The 21,010-nt window shown below is 37.1% G+C and overlaps 2 protein-coding genes across 2 annotated transcripts in view; both read right to left on the bottom strand.

Annotated features, from left to right (window-relative positions):
- Positions 1–2,435: 2,435 nt before the first annotated feature.
- lim2.3 (lens intrinsic membrane protein 2.3) lies at positions 2,436–3,733 on the bottom strand. Its single transcript, XM_020928681.2, has 4 exons — positions 3,559–3,733; positions 3,283–3,432; positions 2,569–2,703; positions 2,436–2,497 (listed from the first exon to the last, which is right to left on the bottom strand). The coding sequence occupies exons 1-4, from the start codon at positions 3,731–3,733 to the stop codon at positions 2,436–2,438; spliced, it is 522 nt and encodes a 173-aa protein (XP_020784340.1).
- Positions 3,734–6,536: 2,803 nt separating this feature from the next.
- zgc:77784 (uncharacterized protein LOC402947 homolog) overlaps positions 6,537–21,010 on the bottom strand; it is a 46,138-nt gene continuing 31,664 nt past the window's right edge. Inside the window, exons 12-25 of the mRNA XM_055147884.1 lie at positions 17,199–17,365; positions 16,814–16,935; positions 15,919–16,135; positions 15,244–15,362; positions 13,980–14,157; positions 12,706–12,915; positions 10,278–10,320; positions 10,040–10,182; positions 9,289–9,558; positions 8,707–8,842; positions 7,441–7,760; positions 7,122–7,229; positions 6,846–7,028; positions 6,537–6,685 (exon numbers count right to left, since the gene is read on the bottom strand). Coding sequence (XP_055003859.1) covers positions 6,537–6,685; positions 6,846–7,028; positions 7,122–7,229; positions 7,441–7,760; positions 8,707–8,842; positions 9,289–9,558; positions 10,040–10,182; positions 10,278–10,320; positions 12,706–12,915; positions 13,980–14,157; positions 15,244–15,362; positions 15,919–16,135; positions 16,814–16,935; positions 17,199–17,365 — 2,365 coding nt within the window. The remainder of the gene's footprint in view (positions 6,686–6,845; positions 7,029–7,121; positions 7,230–7,440; positions 7,761–8,706; positions 8,843–9,288; positions 9,559–10,039; positions 10,183–10,277; positions 10,321–12,705; positions 12,916–13,979; positions 14,158–15,243; positions 15,363–15,918; positions 16,136–16,813; positions 16,936–17,198; positions 17,366–21,010) is intronic.

Raw genomic sequence — 21,010 nt, 5'->3', positions numbered from 1 at the left:
GTGAAGGAAGTCTGGGAGTCCCTGCTTAGGCTGCTCCCCCCGCGACCCGGCCCCGGATAAGCGGACGAAAATGGATGGATGGATGGATGGTGATAACAATATACACTTTTTGATTGACTATTTTTTGTGAATTAACACCATGGCATATTGTGAATGGATAATAGAGTGAAAGCTAAAATAATTCAAATTTTCATTGTATTTAGAATTAAACTATAACATAATAGTTGCAAGGAAGTTCTGTGGTGGAAATTGGAGACAGGTGAAAGCAGACATTTTATGAAAACTCAAACCACAAATGGGACAAAACAGGATGACACAAATAGGCACAGATTGATCAAAATTTTGAGTTATTTTAATGAAAGCTAGATAATCATTGAAGTGAGAGCATAGACTCCATTTTTATCATCTTTTAAAGTTTTGAGTAGTTTTCAATACTTTCTATATGAGACGCTGCCCTCATTTCCTTGACCACCTAATTCTGCTTCTAAACATGCAGCGTTGTATTGCACTTCACTTTTGATAAACAATTAGACCATGGTAATTAATTCAACAATTTAACAAAATATTGTATCTTCTGAATGGGAAAAAGTTCTTAAAATGTTACATATCACAGGAAGCTGAAACCCATGAACAGTATAATGAGTCAGTTTTTGTTTTCAAAGAGCAAACGCTATAAGGTTATTTTGATTACTATTGCTGCCTGTTTTTCCTCAAACGTTTGACTCTCAATTTAAATGGAATGTGTTTTTGAACCTTTTAGAGTACAGACAAATGGCTGGACTCATTTGTGGCTCTGTAGTTTTGGCCTCTGCTATCTGATCTACTCTCATTTTAACTGGGAACAAGCTCTACACAGAAAAATCAGATTTCTAATTGTTCCTCAATAATTTTGGGGAAATATAAGAATAGGTATAGCAGGTGTCCCTGTGGATGGTCTGAGACATAACAGAATGAGCATTTAGGGACTTATTTAAAAAAAAAAAAAAAAAGAAGAAGAAAAAAAGAAAAAAGGTGGAATTAATTTAAAAGTCCTATACAATTTTTGTGATAAAAAAAAAAAAAAATTGTGGTTTTGGAAACTGGTTCAGATTCTTCTCAGGATGGTCGATTTGTCCTACCTGTCTTTGGTGTAACAAGAGCAACTTGTATAATATGATTAATTTCCTGAATTACTACGGTGTTTTATGACTTCTTTTATGAACTAGGACTTATGTGGTATGTTTAGTGGACCGTTGATTAATAAAGTAGAACACTCTTTTGTGACAACAGTCACAGCTGGACTGGGTGTTTCTCTGAATGGTTGCATCTGCACAAACCTGACTGGAAATGTTGTTCTTTTGGTTATAATCTTCCACAGTATGGCATAAAACTTCTCAGTGGTAAATGTTCCAAAGTGGTTGGATGACCAGGATGTTTGTCATTCCATTAACAGGATTTAAAAGTTTGTCCACTTGTTCCCAGATCACAGACCCCACCCCAGGTCCAAGAACTAATCATCTTAAAAATTGTTATTTTGTGGTTTGTGTCTCACTATATTCTAGAATTGTTCCCATGTTTGTTTTAGAGCATTCCAAGAAGAGTTCAGAAAAGCCCTGGACCCTTCAGAATCCCATCGTCCATCAAAGTACCACGACAAGCAGTCAACCACATCTCAAGGTGAGGCTCAACAGGAATAGGAAGACCTCCAGCTAGGCCTCCTGTCAGTTTTACTCAGATCTTTTCACAGAGATATGGACACTGAGAAACTCAAAGATAAAAACAGAGATGAAGTCTAAACAGCTAGAACAAAATGATTCACTGGCTGGACAATATGACTTCATGTCATGGTTAAGTTTTAAATTGTTGTTGTTCAAACTAAAATGTGTTATTAGGAAGCATTGAAAGATGAGTATGCAGAAAAGCAGAAGAGGAAGTGTGCAAACCCATTATCACCATAATGTAGCAGGATTGGTTGCCTGGGATGCTTGGGTCTGCTGATGCCCTCAGTGAACCCACCAATGTGGAAAGATCAGCAGGATCAATAATCTGATTTTAATAATAAACTAAAATAGATTCAGTGTTACAGTAACTATATTTGGATATTTATTTTGAGCATATGAACACATGGTTTAGCATCTTGTGACTATCCACAAGTCCAGTTTTATCAATCAAAATAAAGTTATTGATTGTTTTAGAATGGTAATTTCATCATCACTTGAAAACTTTACATACATTGGCATTTGATTATTACTTGCTAGTAATAGTTATTAGTTCCTTTAAACTTTGTTAAAAAAAAAGAAAAAGAAAAAAAGAATGACTCCAATAGGTTGTGTAGAAATTTATTTTATTTTGTAACTTTAAAAATGTTAAGTTGAACTGGAAATTTCAGGTACTTAGTTTTTTTTTGGGATAAAGCATCCGCAAGGCCAATAGCACCAGGATGTCCGTGTGTCTGTTCAGCGTGAGTTGGAGTTTCTTGGGCATTCGTGCATTCGATATGCACACATGTAGAAGATACCTAAAAGATACCATTTTGATTGGCTGGGATGTTTTCATGAACAAGGGGATCATTTGCAACAAACTCCTCACCTGAGAAAAAGGTTAGCACAACTGCAACCCAGCCCATTATATAGGACCAGGAGAAACGCCAACTGCCATAACGTTTTCCATAGTAATTCACAGTCACGCCAGTGTATACTGCCATTGCCAGCAGCACAAAGAAGCCTAAACACATGGGAAAAATAGAAGATCATTTCAAAAATCAGTATTATTTGGTAATAATAAATAATATATGAATATCTTTTTACACTGCTTTAATCTTTCAATCCATTCAGTGGGGGTAAACTACCACAGTAGCCACAGCTGCCCTTGGGCAGACTGATGGAAGCGATGCTGCCAATCTGCGCCATTGACCTCTCCAACTACCATTAACACTCATACATATACACACATTTCACATACAGGTGCCACGTTCATAGTAGATACTGTTGGTTTGCCATTGGCAGCCCACTGTGGCACCTGATATTCAGCAGTCTCCCATCCAAGTACTAACCAAGACCAGCCTTTCTTAGCTTCTAAGATCTGACAGATCAGGCTTTGACAAGCTGGTATGTGCACAAAATGCTATATAAATGTCAAAATGGTACATGCATTAGAGTATACAAAACATTATGGTTAATAATCCAGAAATGGACATCTTGTTTTTGTCCTGTTTCACCTTAATGTTGGAGGCAGTATGCAATATATTATTTTCTTCATTAAACTAAAATACCTAGGGTGTAATTTGTATTTGTGAGGACTTACAAGAGATGAAGAAGAGAATGCCGGCTGCAAATGTCTTGTCAAAGCTGTCAAAGGATGAATAGTGGATAAAAGCCATTATACCAATTACAATTCCAATGAAGCAGGCCAGCAGGGAGAGGATCATAAAGGCTCGTGTTGCGTCCCAATAAGCTATGGGCAGGTATAGACAAAAAATAGTGCAAAAACTATTTAATTATAATATCATGTGAATTTTGTTTTGCATTGTTTTACATTATGGGCACGATTAAATGAGCGTCATATGGGCCCAGCTCTTACCAATGCTGTCTGTGTGTGTCATGCATTTCCCGGGCACACAGTATCTCCACAGACCCTGGTGCATGTAATTGCTGGCATGTCGGTACTGCATCCAGTAGTCTGTTGCCGTGGAGACAATCAGAAGGATGTTGCCTACTCCAGCGCAGAACAGCCCACCACCCATGAAGCTGTACATCGTCACTGTCAGAGAGAATTATCAGTCGGGTTTGGCCCCGCATGGTACAGTTAGGACGTCCCAACAGCCGATACATTTTCTCTTGTTTACTAGTTTATTTAGTCCTGGTTTAGACCTAGATTTATTCTGGATTAGTACTAGTTTTGGTTCAGACCCAGTACTAGTCTAGATACTGGATTGGCAACTTTGCAGCAATGTTGGTGACACCTTTTGTATTTTATTTTTCACAAAAATCCAACATAGCAATTGTTATATCATTACTGAAACAGATGATGGGGATACAATTGAAAAAAATCGAATAAAATTGTATTTATTCGTCATTGTCAGGTAAAAACAAAACAAAACAAAATAATGTGGCCACAACCCTCTTTTTAAAACACCGGATAACAGACTATACTAGAATTTACATAGAGCATAAAAAAACTGTGAGGTGAGTTGAAAATGTTGTGTCAAAGTCTGCCGACCATTTCAGAAATTTGCAAAACAGGCCCTATATCTTAACAAAAAACAAGCAATCCAAGTTCATATTGTATATTATATAGTTAGTGGAAAAAATAGAAATAATCTACAATCCCCCCAAAATTCAATATTGACAAAGCAGTTATTACACACAATACATACAATAATGTTTTATAAAATAACCAGTTGTTCAACAGTTAGTCTTAAGTGATTAAATATTTATAGAATATTGAACTATCCCACCACCACACTAATTGTTTCAAATGGTTAATAACTTACCTTTCTATTTTCCTTTTGTATTAATAATAAAGATTTTAATATTTTTGGCTATCACTGCACCCAGGATCCCAATAATGTCCTGGTTGGCAGTAAAGTTTTGTTTGTGCATAGAAAACTATGGCGAACCAGCAGACCACTGAGACAATAGGGCCCGCAGAGCCATAGCCAATCACAGAGCAGAGTTTTGTGTTTTAGGGAATTTGCTGAAAATACAAAACTGTTAAAGCACGGTAATACTGATGACATAGGCGTTTGAATTCAGAATGCTCGGCAGCTGGGACACCAAAGTCATGAGTAACAATGTCCACATATCACATTTCTGTTGATAATTATGGGGCTATACTGTGATCTGTAAATTTGATGCACATAAAAGAAAAAAAAAATAGGGGGAAAGCCTCCAGAAATGGAAAAACTTTAAATCATACTGGTTCAAAGTTCATATGTTCTGAGTAAAGTGGATACTTGGGGTTCATTTCATAATCTACATACTGTGTGTTGCATTTGATTTACACAAAGTGTTTAAAATGTATTTATTATAAAGATATAATGAAACTTGAAAAAATCTAACTTTATTTTATCCCATGCACATTTGTTTTAAAAACTCTGTACAAGGTTTGGTGGTGGTGGTTTTGTGTAGGAAAAATGTCATTTAGCAGCTCAAGTTGAACCTGCTGTGCACCAAATGGTTGGGAAAAGATCCCAAGGTCAAGGGCACAGAAATGAGCTGGCATGTGGGTGGCCAAAAAAACTCTGAGTGTGGAGGTTTTTGACAACAAAAGAAGTAAGTGGTATAAGTATGATAGATAGAGCTAAATATGCATTTTAATTTTCACTTTAAAGTAAAGCCTACCATGTGAAATTAATGTGGGTTTCCATTATGAGATTCCCTGATGAACTGCAGTGTGAAGTGTAAACTTCATTTTACAAGCCGTACATGAACACCATTTTTCATTAAGGATAAAGTGCATACATAACAATAACAATTACAACATCTCTTGCAATAATTTACAAAAATATAAAAGCACTTTTATTAAGGCCTAGTAATGCATTGGCTATAGGCCTACTTTCTTTTACATGCATGTTGCATGTTTCAGTTTTCTCCACAAGATGGCACAATTTATTACCTGTTGTAGCCAATATAATGACTGGAGCACTATCATACAGTACAATCTATGGCCTCACTATAGACTTCAGTGCAGTCATGTGGCATACAAGAACATAACAGGAAAAACTGATACAAGCAGTTCTGAAGTTATATTCGAGAATCTATTTTATGTGACATGCTCTTTTTTCACTGAACTTCAATACAATGTTCTCATAAGAAACTTGCAACACTCGCTGTCTTACTGATGTTTGAGGACTGACTGAAAGGCCACAGGTAGAATGAACTGTTTGTATAAATCACTACAAGGGCACTTTGGTCATGAAACACAACAAAGGATTTTGTTACAAATGTTTTATTGTTCATTTAAAAAAGACAACACACAGGTGATGTTTTGTACAGTAATACAGAGATGGAAGGTCCAAAGTCTTTACTCTACACATGCACATTCATACCAAATACAAACCCACATTTTCCAGTCACTCAAATGTAATATCTATACCAGTCAATAGATGATACATTCAGTAATCTTCTGTACAATATGCGTAAGCTATGTTCAAAAATATTGGGTTCTTTTAGTACTGTGATTTAGCAATATCTCTTATTACATGTATAAAAATGTAAATTGTCCTTTTTACTGTACATGAATGGGTGGGGAACAAATCACCAAAAATAAAGATTGAAAACTAATATTTGTCAATAAATGAACCAGAGGAACAGATAGAAGCCAGATGGCGCGCCTTGATAGTTGTTGCTGTTTCTCTGGTACCATGGCAACACAATATGAACGTCACAGCCTTGTCTACATGAGATTCTGAAAAAAAACGGATTTTATTTTTAGTATTTATGCAATATAGAGATATATCTATAGCATCCATGGTTAAAACATTCTGTGGTTCTCTCCAGATTATTCTGAGCATTTTTCAGTAGCTAAATACCAGTTAAGGTTTGGAACATTAATGACTATAAAATGAAGACAATAAGATATACCTCATCTTTTTTCTGCCGTGCTGTAGAGGGCCTTGGAAGGACTGCACCGCCAAGAGAGCCATACCCAGACATCTGTACACTGGGCAGGAAAGTTGACTGAGCGTATGGGTTTACATTCTCTTCTGCACAAAACAAATGCATCTGTGTGTCAGCTATTTTTACACTAATAAGGGGCTAAAAAACAATGCTGAGTTTGAAAAAATGTGTAGACCTCTGTGGAATTAATAGTAAAACAATAAAAATGTGAATACATTAGGATGAATGCGTATTTTCACTTCACACCTTGCAGCATCCATTTAGTGGGCCTTGATCGCTGTGGGGAAAAATGTCCCTCCCTCCTCTGAAGACTGGACAGGTCGCTGGCATCTCTCCGCTCACTACTGTCAGTCCGGCTGTGGCCCAGGACATCTGCTAACAGCTTTAGGGAGTCTTCGTTGGGGGGAGGGGCAGGTAGAGGGGGCAGGCCTGAATACAATTTTACACACAACAGAGCAGCAATAATGTGGCTTGATTCAGAAAACGCCCAAAATAACTTTCCTACTATTGTTAAGAATGTACCTGCCAGACCCTGTAGGTCTCTGTGGAGCTGAACATCTTTAGATAGCTTCTTCTTGCTCCTCGGCCTGTGTACCATGACAGCAGAGCCCGCACCAGGGGGCGATTTTTCTGAGATAAATTAATGACAATGTTGATTAACTATTTTGTCAGTTATATATGATTTGACAACAGCTGCCAGAGATACAGTTTTGTGCTTGTACCAGATGAAAAGCTGAACAGTTGGAATATGTGTTATAATTTATTGAATGTACACGGTCTTTCTATTGGTGACTTCCTTTGATAAAACACAAAATGTCTTAATATTGAAGCTCAAACTAACCTTTGCCGAAAGTATCGCTAGTGAAAGTGTCAGCCCAGTGGCTTGTGTGGTACACATCCTCCTCCTTGTTTGTAAACAGATCAGGGTTGGACTGTGAGATTTGGGAGTTAGGGCGCTGCCGAGACAAAAGGTCAAAGGTTGGGAGATGTGAAGTGTGGTTGGGCTGTCGGTGGTCTTTCTGGGGCGAGGGCAGGCGTATCGGTGTGTAGGGTGCCTCATCTTGTTTAGAAATGGGACTTGAAAGTTCTTCTTTAGAGCTGTCCATCAAATAGGTTCTGGCAGGTAATGGAGGACACCAGTCTTCATCCTCATCCTCAGGGCTATATAAAGAAGCATTGGAAATAAAATGCTTTAGTTGTATATAGTGCCTTTTCCAGAAGCAAACGTTTCACCCAATTTGGTGCATAATTCATTCTGTTCATACAGATGGTGGTAAGCTGCTACTGTAGCCACAGTTGATCAGGTGAAGACTGAAGGAATAGAAATATTTAACCTGGAAAAAGCCAGTGCTAATAAAATCAGCAATGGCTCCAATAGTTTGTGAAGAGGATAGACTTGTACTATTTATAGCTGGTCGTATTAAGTCAGATGCAGGCACCTTATCATGCTTTTTAGTTCTTGCTTCAGGAAAAGGCATTTGGTGCAAAAAATATGCAGAGCAAAACAAAACTGAATAATAACCATGTATCGTGTGTTATTTAATAAAAAATCAGCACTGTTTAAAATGTTACGTTAAATAAAAAATAAATAAAATAAAATATAAAGAAAAAAAAAAGAAAAGTCTTATACGTATATGTATAAACACAACTTTGACGGAGAACATCCCTTATTTGTGCACCACTGTCAAAGTAAATTTAATGATGGACATGTCGTTAAAAAGGCAAAGTGCTAATTTAAGCTGTCAGACACAAGTTAATGTCATTACAAAAGACATGGCAGCCCTTAGCAGTCACCCTGTTACGTCGGCATCCTCATCTGTCACAGTTAGTTAGAACAGGCTCCTCTCAGTAACCCCACAGCTCAATGTATGCAACGCCCCGAGACATGACTGTAGCTAATTCACCCAGTCCCCAGACACACAACTTCACTCAAGTTTGGTTTGACAGCAGAGAGTTAGGGGAAGGTTTGATATCTGTCAGCCGTAAGTCTCCCTGTCATTTAGGGAGTGCCTTGAAGTTATTAATATTCACTCTAAATGAAGATTTGACAGTGCACTGAGAGGAAGGAGCATGTAGCGTTGAAACAAAACAGACATAATGATTTTACCTATTCAGTTGTTGCTCCTGTGTGTTTGTGCTGTGCAGGTCTGTAGTGTCAGGAAGGGGCAGAGACAGGACATCCATCCACGTAAGAGCGGCTGGTTTTGAGGTCAGACCTGAGGACCTCTGCTTTACCAGTTTGTCTGCAAGCATAATTGTTTGGAATGACTAATATGCTTTGAGGAAAAAAATGACATAAGCTGAAAAAAAAGTATATAACATAAGTATATATGTTGTATATTTTATTACATTTAAACTATTGTAATAGCAAGGCAAAAAAAAACAAAAAACGTATTTATCTTTTTATTTATTATGTGTTTATCTTTATATACAGTCAAATAGAAAGAAAAATCTAGTAAAAAATACTAAAACAGATAATTGTTATTATGTCTGGGGAAAGTTGTTGCAGTAACATTCACTCTTCATGCTCATGCTAGTCCTTCATTACTCCCAGATGTGTCCAAGAACCAGTGGTGGAAATAAGAGTAATGAAACTATGTCAAGTAAATGTTACATGGCTAAAGATATACTCAAATAGAAGTTCAAGCACCACAACCAAAATTGTGCTTGTTAAAAGTACCCTTCTCACCATTGTTCTTCTTGGTGTACTGAAGCTTGGCGTATTCTGAGCCTGACTGGCCAGACTGGAGGGTCCACTGGTCGAGATCCACCAGGCCTGTGTTGTACAGAGCTGGATTACTGCTGTATGGGTCTGGGCCTTGCGAGTAGGACTTGGTGGAGTATGTGTCATAATAAGCTAACAGGTCATCATCCGCTGTTGTGTTAATTGTGCTGTAGATGGGACTATCATTGGAGGCAGTGCTTCTCTTCTCTGATTGGTTGGTGTAGTTCATTATACCTGAAAATGTATTAAACAATGCTTTTACTATACGAGTTGTTTTTTGTTGTCCTTGATCTGTGTATAAAGCATTTTATGTTATGTTACAACTAGTAGTTATAATAATATGTTTGACCATCGCATAGACTCAAAGTAAAACACATTTACATTCTATAATAACCAGTCCTTTTTCAGCTCTCAACGTGCCACTGTCATCTCTTCTTTGGTGTAATTTTGATGTATTGAAATGGACCACAGCAGACACTCCAAACACTCAAGCCCTTTACAAACAGCACACAAGAGTTGCACTTTCAAAAGAAACGCAATCCCATTGGTCTGGCCGCGAAAATCTGACCCTGTGAATGTCACCCAAATACTTATGAATAGAAAATGATCACCCATTAATAGCGACCATGATGAACATCCTTTGGTCACATTTTTATACATAATATGTAGCCAAGTTATAAAGTGATAAATTGTTGAACTTAAGGGGTTGAAATGCTCTTACTGTTGTAGTATTTTTCAGAGTCCAGTTTTCCGGAGCAGCAGTCCACAGAGTCCTTGCTATTTTGGATGAGATTCGGAGTTGGCCACGAGTCAGCCAGCCATGGGTAGTTTCCCATATTGGACCCCAACAAGCCAGGTCTACAGATTTAAAAATCATTTATCAGATGACAGGCTTTTTTTTTTTTTTTGGCTTTTATAATAAAGTGAATGAATGGCGCGCTATTGTGCCTTACCCTCCATTGATGATCCCTGAGCCCTCACTGTGAGCAAAACCTACTGCAAGATGAGAAAGAGACAAATGTTTAGATTCATTTTAACCAGGGAATACTATAAGGCTCACGGCAGCTTGTTAAGTAAACAGTTGAAACTGTAAAAAATCATGTACATTTTCAAATCATACAACTTAATTATCAAAAATAGATACTGGTACTCAACAGTCTTTCATTTCCTGGCCTAGATGTTTCTAAAGTCAGAAAGCATTTGCACTTAAAGGGCCCATATTATGCTGTTTTCTGATCTCTGATATAATGATGTTTTCACATTAAAACATACCTGGAGTTTTATTCACACATGTTTAACACACATAACATTTTTAGGATGATTTCTTCTCTCAGACAGAAAGCACTCTGTTCCACCTTGTGATGTCATGTGGAAATACTGGATGTGCTCCACTGTGTTTCTAAACTTTAAATACCTTCACTACTGTAGAATCATTTGGATAATTTCAGATTTGGACTTGTCAGTCTCTATTGAACTAAATGTAAATGGTACCTGTAAACCTGAAAACTACCACTACATGACATCACAAAGTGGAAAAGAGCATTTTGAGCTTTGGAGATGTCGACACACTAATAATAAAAGATTACTTTATTACAAACATATGTGAATGAAAAAAAAAACATAACTGGGTATATTTTTGAGGAGCATAATAACATGGCATAAACCTCATAATGACCAGTTTTGTATAATAAAGGTCCTTATAAGACAATAACAATCAAAAAGAGTACCTCTTTATCAGTCAAAATCAGCAATACTAGTTCAAAAGAATATCTGACCATGGTTAATAGAATTTGTTGCATTGATGTTATGTATGATGGTATAATTAATGGTTGGAAAAGGGGAAGCTATCTTTAAGGGAAAATTGTGTTAATATGGGTAGGATCAATGAGGCTTTCTGACTCCCGTAATAGTTATTATTATTATTATTATTATTATTATTATTATTATTGTTGTTGTTATTATTACTATATACTCAAACAAAACATAACTAAATCTCCCAGTTCCTCTCTCAGTTTTGTTGTACATAAAGCTCTTGCATAATTCTTCAGCCTAAACTAGCTTTCAGATTGTGTGAATATTTACATGTTTTGGTGGATACAGGGTGTAATATTGACCTAACTGTAACTGGGAGAGCACTGAAAGATCCATAAGAACAGCCTTTAGCACAAATCAATGCACATGTAATTTGATTAAGAAATGGACTGAAATACAATCATGGCAGCAGCATAAGTGAAACTGTTAATGTACACTACACTTTCTGGCTATTTTAGGGACACCTTGGAAATTTCATAGTTGTCTTAATTGAGCTATTGGTAAAGTTCAAGTAGTAACTGCATCATATTTGTTGCTTCACAACTGTTGTCTGTGGAAAGTCAAAAAACACCCTTTCCTGTATGTTTATGTGGCCCTGAGCCAAAGAACGCCAAAAAAATTTTAGCTGTTACAATTTACTGATAATACCCCTGATGATGGTGTTTACCAGACATGAGAGATGCCTTATGGGAATATAGATACATTTTAATTAACAGAATTTGTGAAGTCTATCTTACAGTGCTACAAAAGTTTAAATTAAAACCATTTATCAAAGCTGAGGATGTTCCTAATGCTTCAGTGGAAATTTGTCATTGAGATTTGTTGAAACATAAACCTTTTCCTCCTTCATCCACTCTGCTAATAACACTTAAAACGCTTTCCTTCATCACACAATTGAATTTATAGTCCCAGTAGTTTTTACACAAGATGCCCCTTTCAGTTTTACAACCTTGGAGCATGCACACGGAGTAGTCCTTCAAAATGATTAATAATTTGGACTGTTGTCATAGCAATTAACATGTTAAAACGTAAAGTGCCTATGACAGGTTAAATGACTAATTTTACTAAAGCACAGTTAATTCCTATTTTAGACATTTTTTTAGGTGGGAAATAGGCAATTACATTACTGTCACCTAGCAAGCATATTGTACACTGGGCCAAAACTCTTCTAATGTACACAAAAATTATTATTGGACAAATACAATTATAAGAATACACTTTTATTTTGTTGAAATATTGTTTAAAGTATCATTTAAATTGTGTTAAACCTTTAGACATAATTCTCTCTAGTGTGATGTCTTCAATATGGAACTTTCTGTAATTTTCAGCATATTTTTAAAAACTCTTTCTACAAATTGCTTCTTGATTGGTGTAAAACTATCATTTCTATTTATTACAGGTATTATCCCACCTGCTTAAGTCAAAATAAGAAAATTATCTAAGTCTGTCATGGGCACTTTAATATGTTATCTTTTGTATGGTGAAAAACTCTTAAAATGCTGCATACAACAAGAACCTTAAACCCATGAAATCCTCTAATCAACTAAAAAGCACAGTTACTGTCCTTACCTGCTGGTGTGTATGCAAAAGAGGTGGTGTAATGCCCCAGTTGTTTTCTTCTTCTGTGTCGGCAATACAGCCAACCACTAAAGCCCATTAGCACTAGCCACGCTGCTACGCCCAGCCCTGCGATGAAGGCCGGCTGGCAGATAACATTTGTGATCTGCTCCGATAAGCTGAAATTGCTGCTTTTCTTCACTGTAGACTCCAGCGGTAGAGCTGTGAACAAGAAAGTTAACATTAATACAGACCTGTCATGCTGCAAGGACACAGTAGTATGTAGTGACCCTGACTTATATGCTTTGTATGTTTCTTTATTATGTAACAAGACTGGTGGTTCACTTGGTCAACTATATAGTAAAACATGACTCCTCAGCTGTAATGTCTGTGAACGTTACACTTTGAGACTTTGAAAATATGAAATCTTAAAAAAAAAGATCTGTACAAATGAAGTTTTCAAAGAACATGTTTATATTCTTGACACTTAAATCTATAATTTTTAGTCACACTTTAGAACAGTTGGTGTTGAGAAAGTTGAAGATTCAGAAGTGACACACACTGAATAGACCATCGTTTCCCAAAGACTGGGTCGCGGCCCTCAGGTGGGTCACAAGAGTTTTTTTTGGTTTTCTTGTCATAATCTGCATGTAGGTCTGCAATATACAGTTCTGACACATGTTGAAATGTTAAGACATGTTTTGTATAATTTCTGATCTTTTTGTGATTATTTTATTGACTATTTTGTTCCAATATTTCTGGTTCAATTGAAAGCTGAAAAGAAAAATAAATGGGCTACATTTAATGTCCAAATAGGCGACTTATGGATCCTTTTATTGCTGGTTCAGTGACTATTTTTCATTGTTTAAAACTTGAGTAATATTAAATGTTCAGAGAGACACGATCACTCAGTCAACTATAAAATATCCTCATTAATGTTGAATAATGGTCAAATAAATGCACCTTTATTTTGTGATTTACGAATAATGTCTACTGACTTGGATCATGAAGGTTTATGACTTTTAAAATTATGTGTCCCCAGAAAAAAAGTTTGGGAAACACTGGAATAGACTGACCATTATTTTATTTAAGTTATCTTTTAGCTTTTCCCATTGTTAACTCAAGTTGTGAATTAATTTGGTTAAGTTTTATACATCGTGTGCTTTGTATTAAAGTTTTGATGTATTGGTGTAAAGATCCTCTCGTTAGTAAATAAATCAAAATCTTTATCTGAATCTTTATATTTAGTCTCTTTGTACAGTATTCTAGCAGTTTGGATGACTCACTGAGAAGCAGGTCGACAGGGGGGCTGAGAGCGCCCACTCCCAGCCCGGTGACAGCAGCCACCACCACAGTGTAGGGGACGTCAGGCAGCAGGCCGTTCAGCAGAATGGACAGCACAGACCCATCCACTGTCCTGTTAATCTGTCTGTCCACATCCAGGCTCTCACTCATGCACCAAACCTGAGCAAAACACATCACTGTTAAAGGTGCCTTGCGCAATTTTTCTCATAGCAGTTATTTATCTCCATGGAAATGTTTGCTTCATCTAGGATTTATTCATTAGGGGTGTCTTTATTGTTCAAAAATACCATTATTCCTTCTGTGAATAAGGGCGACTCTCCACAGATGTAAATTGTAGTAGTGTAGTGCTGTAACTTGCTTTTCTCTCTTGTGCCAAATAGGTTTAATCTATACTGGAACATTCAGGACAAAACAATAACATTTTCATAGAGACAAACAGGTGGCAGACCCTCCACTAGAAATGTTACGCAGTGCACTTTCAATGTAAGAAATATACAGATCAGTTTAACTTGAATATTGACATTTACTGATAGAAAATTTAGTAAAAATAATGATAATACAATAAGACACAACACTGCAAGTAGAGTGAAACTATGCTACAAATGCTATTATGTGCAATACAATAGAAGGCTACAATGACTGGCATCTTAAGAAAAATATTCCTTTTCATTTGTGAGAGTTTGCTAGCTTTTGGAACCCCAAGTTCTCATACACTAACTGGGGATAAAAATACACATTTATCTTGTATTCTGTTATAGATATTCTTGATATTAATATAACAATCACATGCTCCAAATTGTGTATATTGGATCCTTCATGTGCCCCTTAGTCATTTTTCTCGGCTTGACTACCGCAGATGGGAAGAAAAATTAAAACAACATAGCATTTTGGCATGTTTTGATTTTCCTCTGGAATAGCAGCTCCATGATTAGTAATCAGTGTTGTGTTCATACGAAGACAATCAGAAGTGACAGTTTTTTCACCAACAGATGATAAGGACAGTCAGCCTTTAGACGAGATTTGGATATCACCACTGAGTGTTTGGCAGTAGCACATGTATTGGCAACAAAATACAAGCATTTACAAATTGTTAATTCAGTATTATCAAAACAGCAAATTAGCGCCGAACTGAGCAACGACTGAATACTAATTTGCACTTAATGACACTGACTGAGCATACACACAGAAATGAATATCTTCCAAATAGAAGAAGGGAGAATAGAGCTAATCTGAAGGTAGTCTCACCTTGTACTCACGGACAATGCCGCTTTGGACGTTATGAGCTGGAGGCTCCCAGGAAACGCTGATGCTAGAGCTGTTGGTGAGCTGGACCACTGAGACAGCCTCGGGAGGCCCACTTAACACTGCAGACATACAAAAGAGCTCTCCATTTTGAATTGATATAAAAGTGTGAAATTTGGTTCAATGCATAAAAATATATAGAATATTTATTTTGCTTTATATTTTATGTTTGTTAAAGGTGCACTGTGTAACTTTTTCAGTGGAGGGAGATGTTATTGTGTTGCCTAGAAACTTTAACAGTATGTCTGCATGGAAACACGCAGATGATACCACCAGGCCAAGTTACAGGTCAGATCTGTGGCGAGGCGACCCCATACACAGTTTTTCAAGGTATTTTTTTTAGCAATAAAATCAGCTTCATTTAAATAAATTTTAGATAGTTAGATTTAATGTCATACTGTGAAACATTCCAGGGAAAGAAACATTACTACACCGAACCCCGTCAGAAAAGTTACACAGTGCACCTTTAATAAGATAAGATGTATGTGTACAGTGAAAGAGGACACATATTATTAGACAGTGATATAATATAGCATGAGCAAACATAGAGTCTACTCTTGGTCCTCTTGCTAGTATTAACACAGTGTTTAGTGAGATAAACACCAGGGCTTTGCTTACCCTCGTCAGGTGTGCGCAGTAGAATCATGAGGCTGTCGTGACCCTGTAGCTCATTGAAGTAAGGTCGTATTTTCACCTCATAATCTCGACTTGGATGGAGATCTACCAAGACAGCACTCTGGTCTGAAGTGGCCTCTACATCCTGAACGAGCCAAGAGCTGCCAATGGAGCGGTAAAATATCCTGTAACCCTGAACGTAGCGAGACTGATGGGCAACCTGTAAAAAATCAAATTAACATGTATTATTTTGTGGCATCTTGGGAATATGGATGTAAATAGCACTGTAACTGGGATAAAGAGTGATAACTGCATTTGGCAGCCCCTTTACACTATGATGAACAAGAAAATACTGACAATATTTTCTATTTTCTTCATACTGGGGTAGGGTAAGTATATATTTCATCACCATAAAATAAGAAAGAAAGACAGATTTATAACATTTATAACAATTATGTAATGACCATAGTTAGTTACATATTATACCAAGCCATTATTGTTCGGGGTGAAGAATATTCACAAAAATGTAATATAAATTTCAATATTTTTTGCCTTATGACAATATACAGATGCTATTAGGCTAATCTAACAGAAATATGTTAAAACTTGTAGTTGAATGTATTAGTTTTAGTTTTATTACTTTCAGGTCCTTAATTGGATAACAAATTGATATGTTTCCCTATTTTCAATCAGCTCTAATCAGCTAAAATTATAAATGATGAAAAATTTAATTTGTGGATATCTTCAAAACAATATTCACAATATTATCAATCATCTGCCCTCCTCAAATTACTGTGCAGTAAAGATAACCCATTTCTGGGTATGGAGATTAGTGTGCCCTTCAAGTGTATGCCAAGTTCAATGTATGTATTTTTACCCAGCCAAGTACTTGACTCACTGTCCAAGAAATCCTGGCAGAGTTTGGAGATAGCACCACAGGCTTCTGCAGGTAGATCGACACCTCTCCTAATTCCCGCTGCACCTGTCTGTGGTCCACGCCCTGTTCTGTGGGGCTCCCATCTAAAAGAACAATGTTTCCAATTTGAACAGTTGAAGAAGCACCAAACCAGCAAAAAATAGAGAATGGAGAACTCTTTGATGAAATTCAACATCGCTTAGGGCAGAAAGGGTATCACACTGAGAAAGCAATTAGTTTTGAAACTTCACATGCAAATCATTTTTCCCCTCAACATAATCTTTGTTTCAGCAGTAGCAGCACATACTATCTACTATCTTCAAATAAGAAAAACAGAAAACTACAAAGTATACCAAGTACATTTTACCTTGTGTCCTGACTGGCTCGGAGATGGGGCTGGGGTCACTGAGGCCATAGGAGTTGACGGCTCTTACGATGAAAAGATACACTGTGTTGGGAAGAAGTCCAACTACTGTGTGCCTCTCCTGTCTCACATGGTCTGCAACTGTCTGCCAGGTGCTTCCCACTGACTGGCTGTAGAAAACAGGGAAAAAAACAATATTAGTAAAATGTTTTCACTTAAAGGTGCACTAAGTAACTTTTTGGTTGGGGTCCGTCACCTGAATGTTCTGCAGTGTGACATTAAACAGATTTACCTTACATTTATTCAGTTACAGGTGGCTTTATAGTTTAAACATACCTATAAAACTGTCATTCTGACTGTGAGTGGTGCTACCTCTCCACAGATCAGACCTGTAACTTGGTCTGGTCTGGTCTCCATGAAGATGTAAAGGTTTAATACCATACCGTGAAACATTCCAGACAAAGCAAAAACAACTCCACGGAGAAAAGTGTTTGACAGACCCTCGACCATCAAACTTACACAATGCACCTTTAAGTATTTTGATTAAAATCTCTATATTTATAATGCCATATTATATACAAATTTGTGCAAAAAATGTAAAAATGAATATTTTACACACCTACATTGGTCTTTCTGTACGTCCTTATAACCTCCTACTCACTGAGGCTAGTCACTGTTAGGCCCATACACATTTCAAAGTTGCTCCTGATGAATATGTTGGTTTTATCTCTTAGTATTTCAGAGAAACATTTATTCATTTCACCTCAATGTCACCTCAAAAGGTTCAGAGAGCATAGCACACATGAATGATGATATCAGCTCATAGAGGTACATTCACCACTGAGACAAAGTGATAAAGAAGAATTGTTCTGTTTAACCAACATAGGTTAAGTTAGCCTTTATTGTCCCCTATAAGGGAATTTGTCCTCTGCATTTGACAAATCTTTATACATATTTCACATAATGGTCTTCACATATTCATTGTGATGGCAATGCTACATAAACATCTGGGCTTTACTATATGAATAAATCAATCAATATGTATTTACTTTTTCTTAGTATTAGTAGGGAGGTTTTTGTTATTTTCCCTTTTCTCTCATTAGATCTGAGCCATAGAGGGTTGAATAAATAACTTGTTTAACTCTTTAAAGATACAAACTAACTCCTAAAGTGTTTCATTCTGCTATTTATTTATTGCAATTTGCTTTTTTTTAATGATATTATATGTTTAGAAGAGTTTTTGGGCATCCTGTTTTAGGATAATTGTGTCAGTGGCATAAATTGGTCTCAATATTATCCTTTATTGTCTATATTTCTTTCAGCAATATACCCAACTTTGTTATCCTGACACTACCCAACCCATTTAAACTCGGCTACCACTGATATTGTAACAAAAATGCATTCTCTGGGACATGGTTCTACTATGTGGTAAGCTAGTGTTTTATTGAAACCTGCTATGGCACTTTGGTGACCCTAAACACACTTGTGAGTACAGCATGTGGCCGCTTTTGTTTCGTCACACACTCATCTTGGTCTAATTTGTCTACTGGGGGAATAAGTGGACTTTCCAACTGGGCCAGAGTTTCCTCCTCCCATCGACTAAGGACAAGGTGAAGGTGCCAGCTGACCACTGCAGTACAAGCTTTTTACTTGCCTCACTTTAGGTGGGTGTTGGGACTGCAATGGCTCTTTTCAGGATACAGCAGCAAATGGGTCTATAATAGCTCATAAATAATAAAGTAAGTGTACAATTTCTAGAATTCTAGATTTTCTTTTAACTGTGTTCAATAGGACTGAAACTGTAACAGCTTACTAAGACACATAAACTGCTGCAACTGCAGTTTAAAAAGTCTTTGGACAGTCACAGTAGCTCCATGCTGAGAGGCGAGAGCACAAACTGTTTTGAATGCAGTCAGAAGAACATGTCACAAAATACAAGAGTAGAGGTTTGTTTATCTAATATAATAATTAAAGCCACTTTTAAATTGTTAAACATGAAAAAACAGAACTAGTTCATTTTAAATTATATTAATAACAATTAAAGCCGCCTGGGGCGAGGATGGCCCTGACCCAGGCCCACGCCACTCGCAGGTGACCGCCCGGCATGTTATGACAGCTGCCCAGATCCACAGAACCTTCATCACAAAAATTACACAGGGCCCCTTTGTTTTTTTAATATTTGCACACCTGCTGGTCAACCATGGAAAATTCCCCATGTCCATAATATAATTTTTTGCGCATAGTCATGGATAGAATTTATTCCCCAAATATGGCACAAATCTGATAATGTTGACATGTCATCTCTATAGTTTGGGGCACTATAGTGTAAAACCAAGGATAGGATGAACAACTGACAAATCACTAATAGAATAAAAAAAAAAAAAAAAGCAATATATACTTATATATATGATGTATTATGTAATACATATATTACAGACAATACACAGATGCATAAATGCTGACCTAACCCTAACAGATAGCTAGTGCTGCATTTTTTGTGTTAAATCATAATAATAGTACGATTTCTAATTTCTGTTGATAGTGACCCACCAATAAAATGCATAAATAGGTCTGGTCTGGTCCCAGTCTCAGTCCCAGTCTGGTCCTGGTCTCAATCCTGGTCCTGGTCCCGATCTCAGGCCCAGTCTTGTCCCGGTCTCAGTCCTGGTCTCAGTCCCGGTCTGGTCCTTGTCTGGTCCCTGTCTCAGTCTGCTGGAGGATTGGGTGAACCCAAAAACGGCGCTGGGCATTCACTGGTTCACATTGCCTCCACATTAAATAAAGCATTGTAACCCACTTGATTCCAAGTTTTTTCAAAATAAAAACAGCACACTGTACAGCCGCAGTTGATCCTTCTGGAGCGAACACAGTGAATAGATTGGACCAAATTCCCAAACTCGAGCCTCCTGGATGCACAAATAAAGCGAATGACTCAAAAAAGTCAAGAAGGAAAACTAGGGGCATTTGATGCGATTTGTTCACGCCAGACACTTGCTGCCTGAACACAGCTTGAGAGGGGCAGAAAGTGCTTCTACACGGACTTTCAAACTTACTCCAACCACGAAACAGACACTAAACACGTGGATTGTGAACAGAGGTTTCAGAAACAGGCAGGAGTGACTGTCAAAGCCAGAAGAGCAGCCTCATGAGCTAAACCTACAGAAAACGTAGTTTGCATCGCAATTTATTGCACATCATATACACAGTACTTAATATCTATTCAAAGGTTGATGGTTTGTTGCCAAAGTGTCTTTGCAGTATATTATGATTATAACATATTATAATAATTATGATCAATTGTAGTCTTGAGAATTGAGAATTTTTTAATCCAATATGGCCAACTTTCTGTCCATCATAGGGGTAGGCGCCTATTCAACTTTTGGCTTGTCTTATTATTTGCCATTACTGTTCTGAATTTAGTTCACCTACTTTGCTTGTCTCCACTCCCATAAAGATCCACTTCTAGGCAGCACTGTTGAGTTGGGTCACTTTGGGCATTGTCGCGATGTCCATTTTATCAAATTTTTCACCAGACTGGTCAATCCCATACGTTTAGGCCCTCAAAATCACGATTGTTTGCAAGGAACAATAATAAGAGAGAAGAAGAAACGGGCGAAGAAGAACAGACCTCGCCAGTTACTCTGTTATAGGCTCGGGCCAATAACAACTTCACTTGAAGCACACGTTTCAAAAACTAGTTACAAAGTGCTTCACAAAATATGAATACCTCATACATCGAAACAATAAAACAAATTCAAATGATTTGTGGTGGTCTAAAGTTATTCACACACACAACAATCATCCTAAATAGTCCC

Source organism: Boleophthalmus pectinirostris, unplaced genomic scaffold, assembly GCF_026225935.1.
Source record: "Boleophthalmus pectinirostris isolate CB_2022bp ecotype Guang Dong unplaced genomic scaffold, ASM2622593v1 HiC_scaffold_9, whole genome shotgun sequence".
Classification (NCBI taxonomy): Eukaryota; Metazoa; Chordata; class Actinopteri; order Gobiiformes; family Gobiidae; genus Boleophthalmus; species Boleophthalmus pectinirostris.
The sequence above is the reverse complement of the archived record's forward strand: the minus strand, read 5'-3'. Positions and strand labels throughout refer to the sequence as shown.